We start from the raw sequence: 13,635 nt of genomic DNA, 5'->3' as shown, positions 1-13,635 counted from the left end.
AAATAATAATGAATAAAAGTAAAAGTAAACAAACAAATAGCTGATATGGAATGAAACATAAATATTTAATTAAGAAATGAATAATAATAATAATAATAATAATAATAATAATAATAATAATGTATAGCTAGGGGCTGTCAACACAACAGTTTGTTTTAAACAGATATTAAAATGTTTAATATTCAGGTTGTATTGTATTGTATTGTATTTTATTTTATTTTCATTCCACTGCATGTTTCAATCTGTCAACATCATCACATTTTTTATGAATTACATACGTTGTTGAATTGTTAAAATGGATCCATTTTTATATTTATCAGTAATATTATAATCTAAATTTTAGTTTTAAGTTTACACTTTTGTGTGGGATATGCCTCGAATAATGTGTGCTAAAAGTTAAATCTGTTAAAAGTTAAAATCTAGTGGTTAAACAACATTAGATAAAAACAAAATTATTTTTTTAAATATTTGAAATTTTGGGGAAGTTGGATTATTGATTAGTAGTAGTGTAAATGGGCTTCGTGTTTTTTTTTATGTTTATTAGGCTCGCGAAAACCCGGGAAATAAATATTATAAATATAGTATATGTTTTAAATATTATAAATTACGTGATTGTGTTCTGTAATTACTTACATTCTTTTTAGTGAATCTTTAGTGATCAGCATATGGAGTTTACCCTTATATTTACATTTACCTGAATTTCTAAATAAACTGTATTTCTAAAAACAAGCAAAATATGGTAGATATTTTAGTCCAGACACCTCAAGAGTTCTCAGCTCTTTTTTGGTTTCCTCAGTGAAGGAAAAAAAATCTTAATTATAAAATTATAAATATCAATTTAATTAATTTTATTTTTTGATAACATTAATTAAATATAAATAACTCATTAACATTTTCCCTGCATATTTGTGGTTTATGTCATGTTCTAACTGTTTTGGAAGGTGCTACAAAATGAAGCTACCCTGAAAGCTAATTATATTAGTTACTAATCTGAATACAGAGGACTGACGAAAGCTGCGTTAATTGCTGTTATTGACAACATTCTGTCCTGGGTCTCTTTTTCTTGTAGCACACATATTCGTATGCTGAGTAAGTAATATTTTCACAATTATTTGATTCAGGTACAACAAAGTGCTTCGCCTGAGTCGCCCAGTGGAGTTTGCATTGGTTGAGGAGAAAGTGCAGGAGATTGATGCATTGGTAGAGCAGGGTCAATCAAGCCTAAATTGGAACTCTATGGGTATAAATGTCACTACTCATTTTGGTCCACTTTATTGGCAGAAGATTTAAAATATTTATCTTTGAGCCTTTATGTTTCATCTTGTGCATAACACAGATAATGGCAACAGCTTGACCATACCCATTTGCTATTCTTTAGTTTTTTGTTATGTAAAAATATATCAAGAAACACAGTTTGCTTCAGTTTTCCTTATTATCAAGGTATCCATCAATAATGCAACAATATAACAGGCATTAGGAATAAGTTTCACACTAAAAATGTATTTCAGTACTTTTTGTTGATGTTAAAATCATTACATGTCAATAGGACACTAAAAGCATATTCTGTACATTAAAAGTGATTATCCAATTTCTAAAATGTCTCTAGTCACATATTTTTTCTAGTTTATGACATGTTTCAGCCTCATATGGGCCATCATCAGGTAATTTCTTTTCTTTTGGGGAGACCACTACACTGTATACTTGTTCACTGTGCTTCAATTTATTTTTCATTTGTGTTTTATTCATTGTTGTTTATATTTTAATATTCCATTTGTGGTACAGATGTAGTCTTTTTGTTCAGAGCTTTAAGACTGTAAGTTGGCTTAACTGATAAACATTGACAGTTTTTAACGTATATCGTTGATAGAGGATGTTCAAATTTTCATATTACGGGTGAATGTTCTGAAGTAAAAGAACCAGTGGAAACCACTAACAAGATATTTTATTACATGGATATGATCAATCCTCTTCATTAAATTCTTTTTCCATCTTTGAAAACACTGCAAGAGATAATTTATATATGTGAATTTGTATTAATTTTTATGAAAGTGTAACCTTTGGACTCTGAAAGGAATCACTAATACAAATATTTTGCTTTATTCAGACTTATGGGACTATATTGAGCGACTTCATCAGCTAGTACATTCTCTAGAAGCACGTGTACAACAGACACAAGATAACATAGAACGGATTCGTAATATTATGTCTGTCTGGAGCAAAGTTGCACTTTTTGAGCGCTCAGATGGAAGGAAAGATACATTACTGTGTATTGGAGATCGGTCAGAGCATGTACAGAGAAGGTTTGTTCGATCAAAGATGAATTTTAATTCCTACTGAGCACAAAATTTTGTTTTCATGTTTAGACAGAGATGATAGGATGTCGTACTTTATCAGGTACTCCGAGATCAGCGCTGCAGCCATAGAGATCCACAGTCTTGTGCAACAAAACCTTGAGCTCTTTGGTATGCAGCAGGCGGTAGATTCCTCCCATTGGCTTGACTATGTTGGTTATGTGGATAATATCATTTATAAGTCCTTGCTTAGGACCATCGGCTGCAGGTATGTTCCATATTACGTTACATGTAAATGGCTGTCAGTCTTATGATGTGGTTTCTATCCTACAAGGATCAATTCTAGTACTTGGGTCAGAGATAGAATTTGTGTAGAATGTTTTTTAAAATGGAAGTTGATTGACTATTATTTTATTTTGGGCTGTTCTGTATGTTATGAATATTTTATGATTCGTTTGAGGTTTGAGATTCTCACATGTGTTACTGTAAAGATTACTCTGTTCTGAAATGTTGCACTGTGTAGTCTGGTAGGAGTTCACCAGCGGTTAAGAGGATTGCAACACATTTTCAGTGTTGAAGAGTAAGCGAAGTAAGCAAGCTATTTACTACATGTTTGTTTGGGTTACACTTTCACCCTTAAAGTCTAGGCAGGATGCTTCTCTGAAATGTAAAAAAACTTTTAGTAGACTATAATGCTAACCATTCCATGTGATGCTATTTTTTTTGTTTTCTGGTCAATTTTTCAAATACAGTATATCATTCCAGTGATGGTAGTACATTTTTGTAGTTTTGTTTGTTAACTAATCAAAGGTAAACCAGAGTATTTCTATTTTCTAACAGATATTTATTGCCTTGATATTTCATTTACTTTAAGGAATCTTAAAATTTGTTAGGTGTCTGTTTTATATGCATAAGTAAACATACATGCATGAAACCAGTAACGTCATGGGTTAGGTCATTGTGTCTGTTACAGTTCCAGGTCATGGAGCTGAGCCCTTCTTGAGGAGCCACAAATTCTGCAGCTACTCAAGAATTTCCCAGCATTTTATGGAACCCGAAGGTTCATTACCGTGTTCACGAGAGCCCTCCACTGGTCCCTATCCTGAGCCAGATCTATTCAATCCATACCATCCCATCCTACATCTCTTAAGATCCAGTTTAATATTGTCCACCCACCTACGCCTTGGTCTTTCCAGTGGTCTCTTTCCTTCTAGCTTTCCAACCATTATTCTATATGCATTCCTCTTCTCCCCATTCATGCTACATGCCCTGATTTGATCATTCTAATTATACTTGGAGAAGAGTACAAGTTGTGAAGGTCCTCATTATGCAGTTTCCTCCAACTTCCTGTCACTTCATCTCTTTTTGGTCCAAATATTCTCCTCAACACCCTGTTCTCAGACAGCCTCAGTTTATGTTCCTTCCTTAATGTCAGAGACCAAGTTTCACACCCATACAGAACCACAGGCAAAATTATAGTTTTGTATATTCTAATTTTTATGTTTTTGGACAGCAGACGAGAAAACAAAAGGTTCAGGACCGATGATAGCAAGCGTTACCCGAGTTCAATCTCCTCATTTCCTCCTGAATCAGGTTTTGATTTATCGTCGTTCCCAAATATCTGAACTGTGCCACATTTTCAAAACATCTGTTCTCTATCGTTGTGTCATGATTTTGCCTGCATTTTGGTCATGAGACAGCAACATATACTTAGTTTTGTGTGTGTTTTCTTCTAGACAAACCTCCTTACTTGCGTCAGTTAAAGTTTATGTGTTTTTCTTTATGGTATCTATATTATCACCCAGTAGATTCACATCATCGGCATAGACCAGCAGCTGATGTGTCTCATTTAATTTCTTTCCCACCTGGTTTTCCTGGACCTTCCTAATGGCATATTCTAAAGTGAAGTTGAAAAACATTGGCAATAAAGGATCTCCTTGTCTTAGACCATTCTGGGTTGGAAATTTATCAGATAAATGTTTACCTGTATGGACTTTACTATAAGTTTTGTTTAAACACATTTTAATTAGCTTAACCAATTTCATGGGTATCCCAGACTCTATCAGAATATTGTACAATACTTCCCTCCTAACCGAATCATAGGTTTTCTTGAAGTCTACAAATAGCTGATGTACTGTCTCATTGTACTCCCATTTTTTCACGAGTATCTGACGAATGCAAAAGATCTGATCTATAGTTGCTCTTTTATATTGGAACCCATACTGATGATCCCCAATAATTTCATCTGTGTATGGACTTAAACTTGAGAGAAGAATATTCGATAAAAATTTGTATGAAGTCAATAGCAGCGATATCCCCCAATAATTACTACAGTCAGTTTTATCACCCTTGTGAACTGGTACAATAATAGACTCTTTCCACTGATCAGGCAATTTTTCCTTATGCCAAATTGAAGTAATTAAATTGTGGATCTTAGAACATAATATTTCACCTTCTGCTTGAGTAAGTTCTGCCGGAATTTGATCACTACCTGGCGATTTATACCGTTTCAATTTTACAATAGCACTTTCAACCTCAAAAGGGCTAGGATCAGATACAAACGGCTCAGCTGTGTGTATTTCTATCTGCCTAACATCCCTGACCATATGTACATTCAATAACTGAGAGAAGTAGTTCTTCCACATATTCAAAATGTAGTGGTAATCTGCAAGCAGATCACCATTCTCATCCTTCACTAAATTGTTTTAGTTTGGTAACCCCTCTTAAAGTCATTTATTGCTCTATGCAGGTCTGTAATGTTCTTTTTATTACTGTCCCATCTGACCTCCTGTACTCCCATTAAATCTAACATATTTTGATATTCCTTCCGCCACTGCCCTGAGCGAACCTGGCCTATACATGCTTCTAACATTCCAAGTACTGAATCTCATGTCCATAATTCCAGGATTAATATATATAACTATCAAATTATTTTTACATAGTTGCAAACCAGTCTCTTATATTTATAAAATATTCAGTATGACAAATACTTCTTATTTAACTGTGCAGAAGACATCATTCCTCTGTTGTTTAGAGGCTGCTGCCTAGCAACAGCAGTCTTTTGCAACTCACAATTCTTGCTTTGAGCAAATATGCCACAGTTTGTAGACCTGTGTGTATAGATAATGTTATGTATTTATTTTCAGTTTGGGATATCTTGCAGAGAACATGGACCAGAATAATGGGCTCGCACCGCTGTTTGAAGCACAGTTAGCACTTTGTGAACCAGAACTTGTGTTTATACCATCACTAGATCCTGCTGCACCAGGGTGTTTTGCTAGTGTAGTAGAGGGTCTCATTAATGACATTGTCAAGATGGCAAGCTTGATTCCTTGCATTGCTCTTAGCCATGAAACAGCCAGTTATGAGGTATGACATTATAGATGGCTTTCAGCTGTGTCTAGCCATGTTGTAATGAATAATGGAATATTGCATGAATATTCATTCAGGTTCAGTGTAAATATGAATTCTACTCAAATTTCTGGCTTACAATAGTAAAGAAAAAAAAAAAAATATTGAGATGGTGGGGCATAAGGAGTGGGTTGTATGGTATGATCCCTCCAAGTTTAGTTCATTCCCTTTTCATGAATGCAGCTCTGTTGATCAAGATTTGGTAATGTAACAAATATGTATAAGGTTGTGGAAAAAGTAGCTTTATCTAATTCTAGTTGATAAAGTCATAGTGGGATAGCTTAGAATTTTAAGTTTGGACCTCAGCTGTTTGATATGGTATGCTGACAGCTGTAACCAATATAATTGAATCAATGAGAAATCCCCCAGTCACTCATTGAGACTTCTATTTAGTGTTGGATGAGTTACATTTGTTCATAACCAAATATTCTTTGAATACAGTACTTCCTGATTACAGGTTGATATGGAAAACAATGAGGATATCAGAGAGATGAAACGAGAAATATTAGACAGTGTACAGTCTGTAATGCAAGAGGTATGTGACATTTTTAGTCTTTCGAAAATATTATTTTTTTATTGCTAGTGGGGTGGGACTAAGTCCCTTGTACTGCGGCCACTTCTGGCCTATTGTACCGGCCCTGGATGATAGGTGAGGGTGATTGCGGAGCAATTGGTGGAGTGAAGATTGGCAGTGGAAACCAAAGTACTCTGAGAAAACCTACCCCAGTTCCACTTTGTCCACCATAAATCCCACTTAACCAGACCTGGGATCGAACCCGGGCCACCGCGGTGGGAAACCAGCGACTAACCTCTTGAGCTACTTGTATGGCGCAGTCTACTGAAGTATGATAATCAGTCATCTTAATTTCACATGAAATAGCAAGATATAAGTTGAGAGTTTCAGTTATTGAATGAAGATTATCATCTCCTGGGTTATAATGCCATGTAGTCTGGTGGATGGTAAATATTTTAGAGGAATTTGCTGCCCCAGTATTCATAATAATAAGAGTAAGTCATATGGGGAAAACTGGTATGGATGCATAAAATGGATGACGGAGTTAAGGTCTAAGTTAAAGAAAAAACCAGTGGTTGGTAATCATTTACTCATTACATGATGATACAGCCTACAAGATACTCAGTGCTATCATAAACTGAAATCTTACACATTTCTTAATTGTTCTTCAAACTTTGGTGTGTGGTACCATTGCAGGCTAATGAATTTAGTCATAGTTTTGAGACCTACTCTTACTTGTGGTTGGATGACCGTGAATGCTATATGCAGCAGTTCTTGACATATGGACGTCAATTGACTGCTGATGAGCTTGAACTCATTGCCTTAGATGATGGCATGGCACCAAAACCTAATCCGCCAAACATGGAACTTTTCAGAGAACAGGTATGTGTTTCTAAAATTTAAATCCATGCTTTATACTAGGGCAATAGCAAGTTTTAATCTTGACTTCCATTTTGCTAATGATGTGTTTATAAATATATAAATTCATTTCATTACTGATATATAATTAAGATAAAAGTGTCTAATTTCACATTTTATTTAAAACTCGTGTTATATTACATACTTTACCAAAATACTTAATAGAATAGGCTGTATGTGGAGACAATTATAAATCGTATTGAATAAGTATTTTTCTGGTACCTCCAACAATATGACGCAAAACTGAATACCTTCTGAAAAATTCAGTATTACAGAAGGAAGCCATATTTTCAACTTTATAACTTTTTTATGATTTCAGAATAAAACTCGTAAACAAGGACACTGAGACAGTACAGTGCACCTGGTGCTCATGGGTCCTGTAAAGATGTAAATGATGAGCATAACCTGAGACCGTTTCCATAAGGGCATAAAGGGCATGGAGTTTTTACTTCAGTCATTCTTGTTTATTGCTTTTGGTCCATAAAACAAATCTATGAAAAACATTAACTGGAAAACCTAAAGGGAAGAGGACACTTGGGAGACCAGCACATAGATGGAAGGATGATATTAGAACAGATCTCAAAGACATAGGATGAGAGAGTGTGGACTGGATTCAACTGGTAATAGAATTGGGTCCAGTGGTGGAATCTTAGGAACATTATACTTAATCTTTGGATTCCATAAAAGACTAGAAGTCCCTAAATATCTTGTTCAGACGTTAGCTTCTCAAGAAGGACTATGCAACATGGAGTTAAGTTAATCTGTCGCCTTCTCTGGCCCCTCAATGTTCATGTCACAGAAAGAAAGTGGGGAACGTTACACAGGGCAGTGATTCCAAACTGTTGGAACTGACAGACAGCTAGGCAAGTTGTGAGGTTCTTAAAATAACTTCCATTAACGATTAATATAATATTAAAATGAATATAATTGTATAGATGAAATTCTTGGAAAAAGCAGTGCTTTGTTTTTACCATGCTAAGCCAAAACTTTCAGATAAAATGACCAGTTGGATGCAAGGTGATAGAAGTCAAGAATCAGCGGAATAAGGTACTGATTTAAGCTTTTTAGTGTACATAAAATTTCCAGGGGTGTCTGTCCTGAATTCAATACCAGTCATCCAATTTATAGCCGATAAAGGTGGTTCTGTATTCTGTCTGCAATGAAGTGCCCTCTGTTACGGATCAGTGTGGAAGTAAATTCCAAAAGACACTGAATAAATTCTTATATTTTACTTTGTAATGACAGAGTATGGGAGGGGGTCACACAGTAGCATAGTTGGTTGAGGCACTATGCTACAAGCCAGGTCACGGGATCGAATCCCAATGAGGTGGATTTTTTCAATTTACCTAATTCCTCCAGCCCCACTATGGACCTGGGGTCAACTCAGCCTCTAAGAAAAATGAGTGCCAGGAACGTTATTGGAATATTCATGGGTATAAAGGGCGGCCGGCACATCGGGCTCATAACCTTGCCGCCATCTATGAGCTGATTGTCTAGCAAATGGGGGAACCTCAACATCTCACAACCCTATGGGCCTTCACAGCCTGTTACAGGAATACCTTTACTTTTTTTTACTTAATGACGAAGTATGAATATATTTGCATTATAGATGTTTCTTTAGCTGTGTAAGTTATCCGTTATACAGAATTATTGTTTCTGTGAAGAAGGTTGTCTGTTACAAAAATTAAAATTTATCTTATTTGCTCATTGACATATCACATCACGTTATTCAAAATAATGTCCTCTTTCTTCCTCCAATAAAATTAATGTTATGTGCACTTTGGCTGTTTGATATTCCAAGTTCAGTTTTCCTGTAGACCCTGAGTATTTTATTCATAACCTCTTATATTTAGATTGACAACTATGAGAGTCTGTTTATGGAGATTGAGGAGATGGAGTCAGTGCATATCTTCAGTGCATGGTTTCAAGTAGACTTGAGGCCCTTTAGGCAAGCTCTCCTCAACACTGTTAGCAAATGGGGCAACATGTTCAAACAGCATTTGGTGGATCACGTAACTAGCAGGTGGGTTCTAGAACAATATCACCTCTCAATATTTTTACTTGTTTCATCATCTTACAGCAAAACAGTTCTGTTGCCTGTCATGTGTAGTCTGTAATTTGCATGGATGGCCTGCATTATGTTACCATAGGTTGGAGTGCTGTTATCACAATAGCAGTAGACATTTCTAATGTCAGACAGATAATAGCATTGCTATAACTTAAGAGGAGCATGAAAAATAATCCCTTAAAGCCTCTCCTTTGCTACTATGTTGTGCCTTATAGCAGTCACCTGTGCAACACTGTTCTCAATTTATCGCCTGTCAATATTGCAACACTCAATTTTAGTTTAACCTTGACGCTACATGTTTCGGCCACAAATGGCCATCTTCAGGTGTCTTAATATGTTGCAAATATTTTCTTAAATTTTGTTAAAACTGCTACAGTGTCTTACTTTGTGTTAAAATCACATGCTGTAGTCCTCTTTTCAGGATAAAACCAGATAAAATCCTTTAAAGTTTCTATTATACCCACGTTATTTTGGTGCATATTATTTCACCTCAAACAGGGCGTCGTCCATTGTTCATAAATGTGTGTCTGTCCAGGGTGTTTTGTCTCAGCAGCTTGCCCCTCGCGTTCGTAGCCTACTTTTCGGTTATGACTGCCATATGCCCCTGGTTTGCATGTTTCCTCCACAGCATGTGGTGTTGTCTTCACTGTTTTCTTTATCACTTCTGATGAAAGTGGAAGAGTGCCTTAAAATGGACCACAAACACTTCCTTACTTATTTCTCATTCATCTTCCAGCTCTTCTAATGTCATATGAAACACAACTGAAACAATTAATTAATATAGGAAATGATTTGTTATAGTTAATCTCTTTAAAATTACACTTTATTATATTTTTAAAGAAATAATAGAGGTTTTCTCCTCTACATGTTCTTCAATGTGATTTAATAAACACATGTGCTCTGCTCTGCTCTGCTCTGCTCTGCTCAGCTTATCAGATCTTGCCAGCTTCATTCGTGAGGCTGATGAGGGGTTACAACAGCCTGTGAAAGAAGGAGACTATGAACGTCTGGTGAATGTGATGGGCTACCTGATGAATGTCAAGGAGCGACAGCTTATGACCGACGACATGTTCGAACCACTGGAGCAAACTATTGAGCTACTCAAGTTCTATGACCAAGAGCTGCCTGAAGAAGTGAATGTGCTGCTGCAGGTAACTGGGGGCAGTGAAGCAGCACCTGCACATCTTCCTGCTGTACAGTCTGCCTACACCCTCCCCTGCACCTGAAACTGATCCGCAACACGCTTAACTGCTATCTGCTTACATTTATAAGGTACTGAATTGTGTAAATATACATTAAGATTTTGTACTTGATGGTAACATACTATTACAATCATGTGTTTCTCTGATCTTATAAGAATTTTTGGCTTTTGCACTTACTAAATGCATTAAAATTGTTTAAAATTGTCTTGGGCCATCAGTTACATCAGTGTTGAGCAGAAGACAATGTTTCACAGACAGGCTTTGTCTCCATCATCAAGGTCAGTTGATATTACATCAGTCCTAATGATTACGACAGAACCTGACTCAAAATATTGATTTTTTGCTTGACATTGCTGAGATTGGTTGTAGAAAAAAATTTTGCAAACAAAACTATCACAGCTTTCACTATTCATGTAATTTTTCATTATTTTTTAAATCTACTTTATTTTTCATATCTTAAATATCCTTTGTAAATGTGTGTTATAAATTAATATATGTTTACTTATTGTGTGCTGTTTCAAGCACAAGTATGATCAGACAAAATGTTGCTCATTGTCATACAATGTACATTTTCTTTGACAGAATTATACACATCATTTACTTCCTGTACTTTTGGCTGCACCATAACTCCAGCAGTTAGTCGCTGGCTTCCCTCCACGGCAGTCCGGGTTCGATCCCGGGTCTGGTCAAGTGGGATTTGTGGTGGACAAAGTGGCGCTGGGGCACCTTTTCTCTGAGTACTTCGGTTTCCCCTGCCAATCTTCATTCCTCCAATTGCTCCAAAATCACACTCACCTATCATCTGGGGCTGGTACAATAGGCCAGAGGTGGCCGCAGTACAAGGGACTTAGTCCCACCCCACTAGCAATAAAAAAATAATACTTCCTGTACTGAACTTATATTTCTCTTAATATGAAATTGAACGAATAAATGGATTTCTTAAGATCCTTGAGTCTGATTCTTTATGATATGTCATCAATTCTCTGACTTTCTTTTCAATAGGAGCTGCCAGAGCAGTGGAACAATACCAAGAAGATAGCAGTAACTGTAAAACAGCAAGTGGCACCTTTGCAGGCTACAGAAGTTACTTGTATACGTAAGAGGATTGCAAATTTTGATGCACGACAGAATCAGTATCGTGAGAACTTTCGCAGATTACCTGTGCTCAGGTAATACTGAACGTACTACCCATTTTGTTTCACAAATTTTGATTTCAATGCAAAAGAAAATTATGATCTATTATTAACCAGCTTAAATCTTCATAATTCATAAATTTATTTTTTAAATTATCCTATTACATATACAGGGTGTTTCACGACTTTAGGTCATAACTGCAGGAGGTGATTTCCTAGGTCTTTGTGATCAAAAAAGTTCATATAAACATATGCCCGATTTTGGACGGTTACGGAGTTATGACCGTTTTAAAATCAGAATAGAAGGTAACGATTACTGACAATAAACGGAACAAAATAATAAACCAGCATAATACATGATACACTTAAAGTATGAACGTAAAGTTAACTTCGTGAAATTACCTTCAATTTGATTTTATTGGTGGTTATAGCTTATTTTCGAAAATTCCACCGTCGACTGCAAGACAAGCCGCCGCTCGGCTGTGAACTGCGCGGCTGGCACGTAGCAACTTGAGCTGGTTGTTCCTTATCTGGTCAGCGGCTTCCAGAATGCGAGCGAGCAACGCGTCTCGCGTTGCGACCTTCACATTGTAAACCAGTTCCTTCATCCAACCCCACCCCACCCACACGTTGAGATAAGCGACCGGCCAGCTGATAGGCGCGGTTCAGACGAGGGCGTGTGCGGGAATGAAAAAACGGTCATAACTCCGTAACCGTCCAAAATCGGGCATATGTTTATATGAAATTTTTTGATCACAAAGACCTAGGAAATCACCTCCTGCAGTTATGACCTAAAGTCGTGAAACACCCTGTATGTATAGAGGATTTATGGGTGGAATGGAGTAAGGGAAATGGTGCGCAGATACACACAAACACACACACACGTGTTTTTGAACGTCTGTTCTTTATAGGGACATGTGTGTTACACAAGTGTGTTTGGTTGGTGCTAATGGAAGCAAATGTGTTTTTTTTTGGTGAAATGGGTTGTTTCAAATTTTTTATCCTTTGGTATAAATGTTGTTATGCGAGTATACATTGTTGATACGGAAGACCTTGTGCTATCACGGTTCTGATGGTTAATGTTTTTTGACATATGTGGTAGGCTCGCTGGTTGTGTTCTTACACCTCAACAAAGAACCAGTGTAAAAACTTTTACAAGACAATACTATTAGTAATGGAACCATTGCGACACGCAGTCTAGCAATGAACATGGATGCATTTTATTGTTTATAACCCCTGATGGTGGTCGTAAGTAAGCGAAACATGTAGCCACAATAACATCATGGAGACCTTTGCTGTCAGATCTTATCTCATGCCGTGCTCTCAATTTGTACATTAGTAGTAATTACGTGCCTATCGGATAGGATCAAGGCTTCCACCTGTGCCACAATTCCTGGTTCCTCAGTGAGAGATGGTCTTCCACTTCAGGGTTCATCTTCGAGGTTTGTCTGTCCACAATGGATGCTCCTCTTCCACCTGACCACTGTGTCATATGGTGGTACACCTTCCTGATACACAGCGGTCATCTGGTTGTGGGTCTACCTGGCAGACTTCCCTTGCAAATCCAGGAACTTTATCACAGCACAAGCCTCCACTTTCTCAACCGACATCACCATTTTGCTTCTGCCCCTTCCAGTGGCTCCCTCTGTCCACCTTGCGTAGGAAAATTTGACTGTTCAGCAAGTTCAGGAAATGGGCTATCTCCTATATAGAACAATATTTTGGAATTGTGATTTTTTCATGGTGATAATTGAAATATTATGACTTCCCGTCGTATTTTTTCTTGTTCATTTCTCAGTATTATTTTCTTCTGTTCTGAATTTGAGATCAGATGTAGTTGAGTACTATAATAACTTATCAACTTCTTATAAGTTTATGTGTATTGCTGAATCAGTACAGACTGACTGTTTATCATAATATGCTCTAGGTTCGACTGTGAATGCCCTTATGATCTGCTGGATGACACGCATTTGGAAATTTCTGAGCTTGAAGATGAAATGGGAAGTATTCAGGATTCAGCTTCCCTCTTTGAAGTCAATGTGCCAGATTTTAAACATATCAAACAATGTCGGAAAGAGCTTCGGATGCTGAAGGTAAA

The 13,635-nt window shown here is 36.7% G+C and overlaps 1 protein-coding gene across 1 annotated transcript in view; it reads left to right on the top strand.

Moving 5' to 3' along the window:
• The window catches only part of LOC111863007 (dynein beta chain, ciliary-like), a 124,625-nt gene that overhangs the window by 24,806 nt on the left and 86,184 nt on the right, over positions 1-13,635 (top strand). Inside the window, 10 exon segments of the mRNA XM_033750747.1 lie at positions 1,122-1,240; positions 2,105-2,300; positions 2,395-2,559; positions 5,438-5,660; positions 6,160-6,237; positions 6,913-7,098; positions 8,988-9,157; positions 10,131-10,353; positions 11,407-11,573; positions 13,465-13,630. Of these exon segments, the coding sequence (XP_033606638.1) occupies positions 1,122-1,240; positions 2,105-2,300; positions 2,395-2,559; positions 5,438-5,660; positions 6,160-6,237; positions 6,913-7,098; positions 8,988-9,157; positions 10,131-10,353; positions 11,407-11,573; positions 13,465-13,630 (1,693 nt within the window).

This window comes from Cryptotermes secundus, unplaced genomic scaffold (assembly GCF_002891405.2).
Source record: "Cryptotermes secundus unplaced genomic scaffold, Csec_1.0 scaffold1894, whole genome shotgun sequence".
Taxonomy (NCBI): domain Eukaryota; kingdom Metazoa; phylum Arthropoda; class Insecta; order Blattodea; family Kalotermitidae; genus Cryptotermes; species Cryptotermes secundus.
Note: the sequence above shows the minus strand (reverse complement) of the source record. Positions and strands in the feature narration are given on the sequence as shown.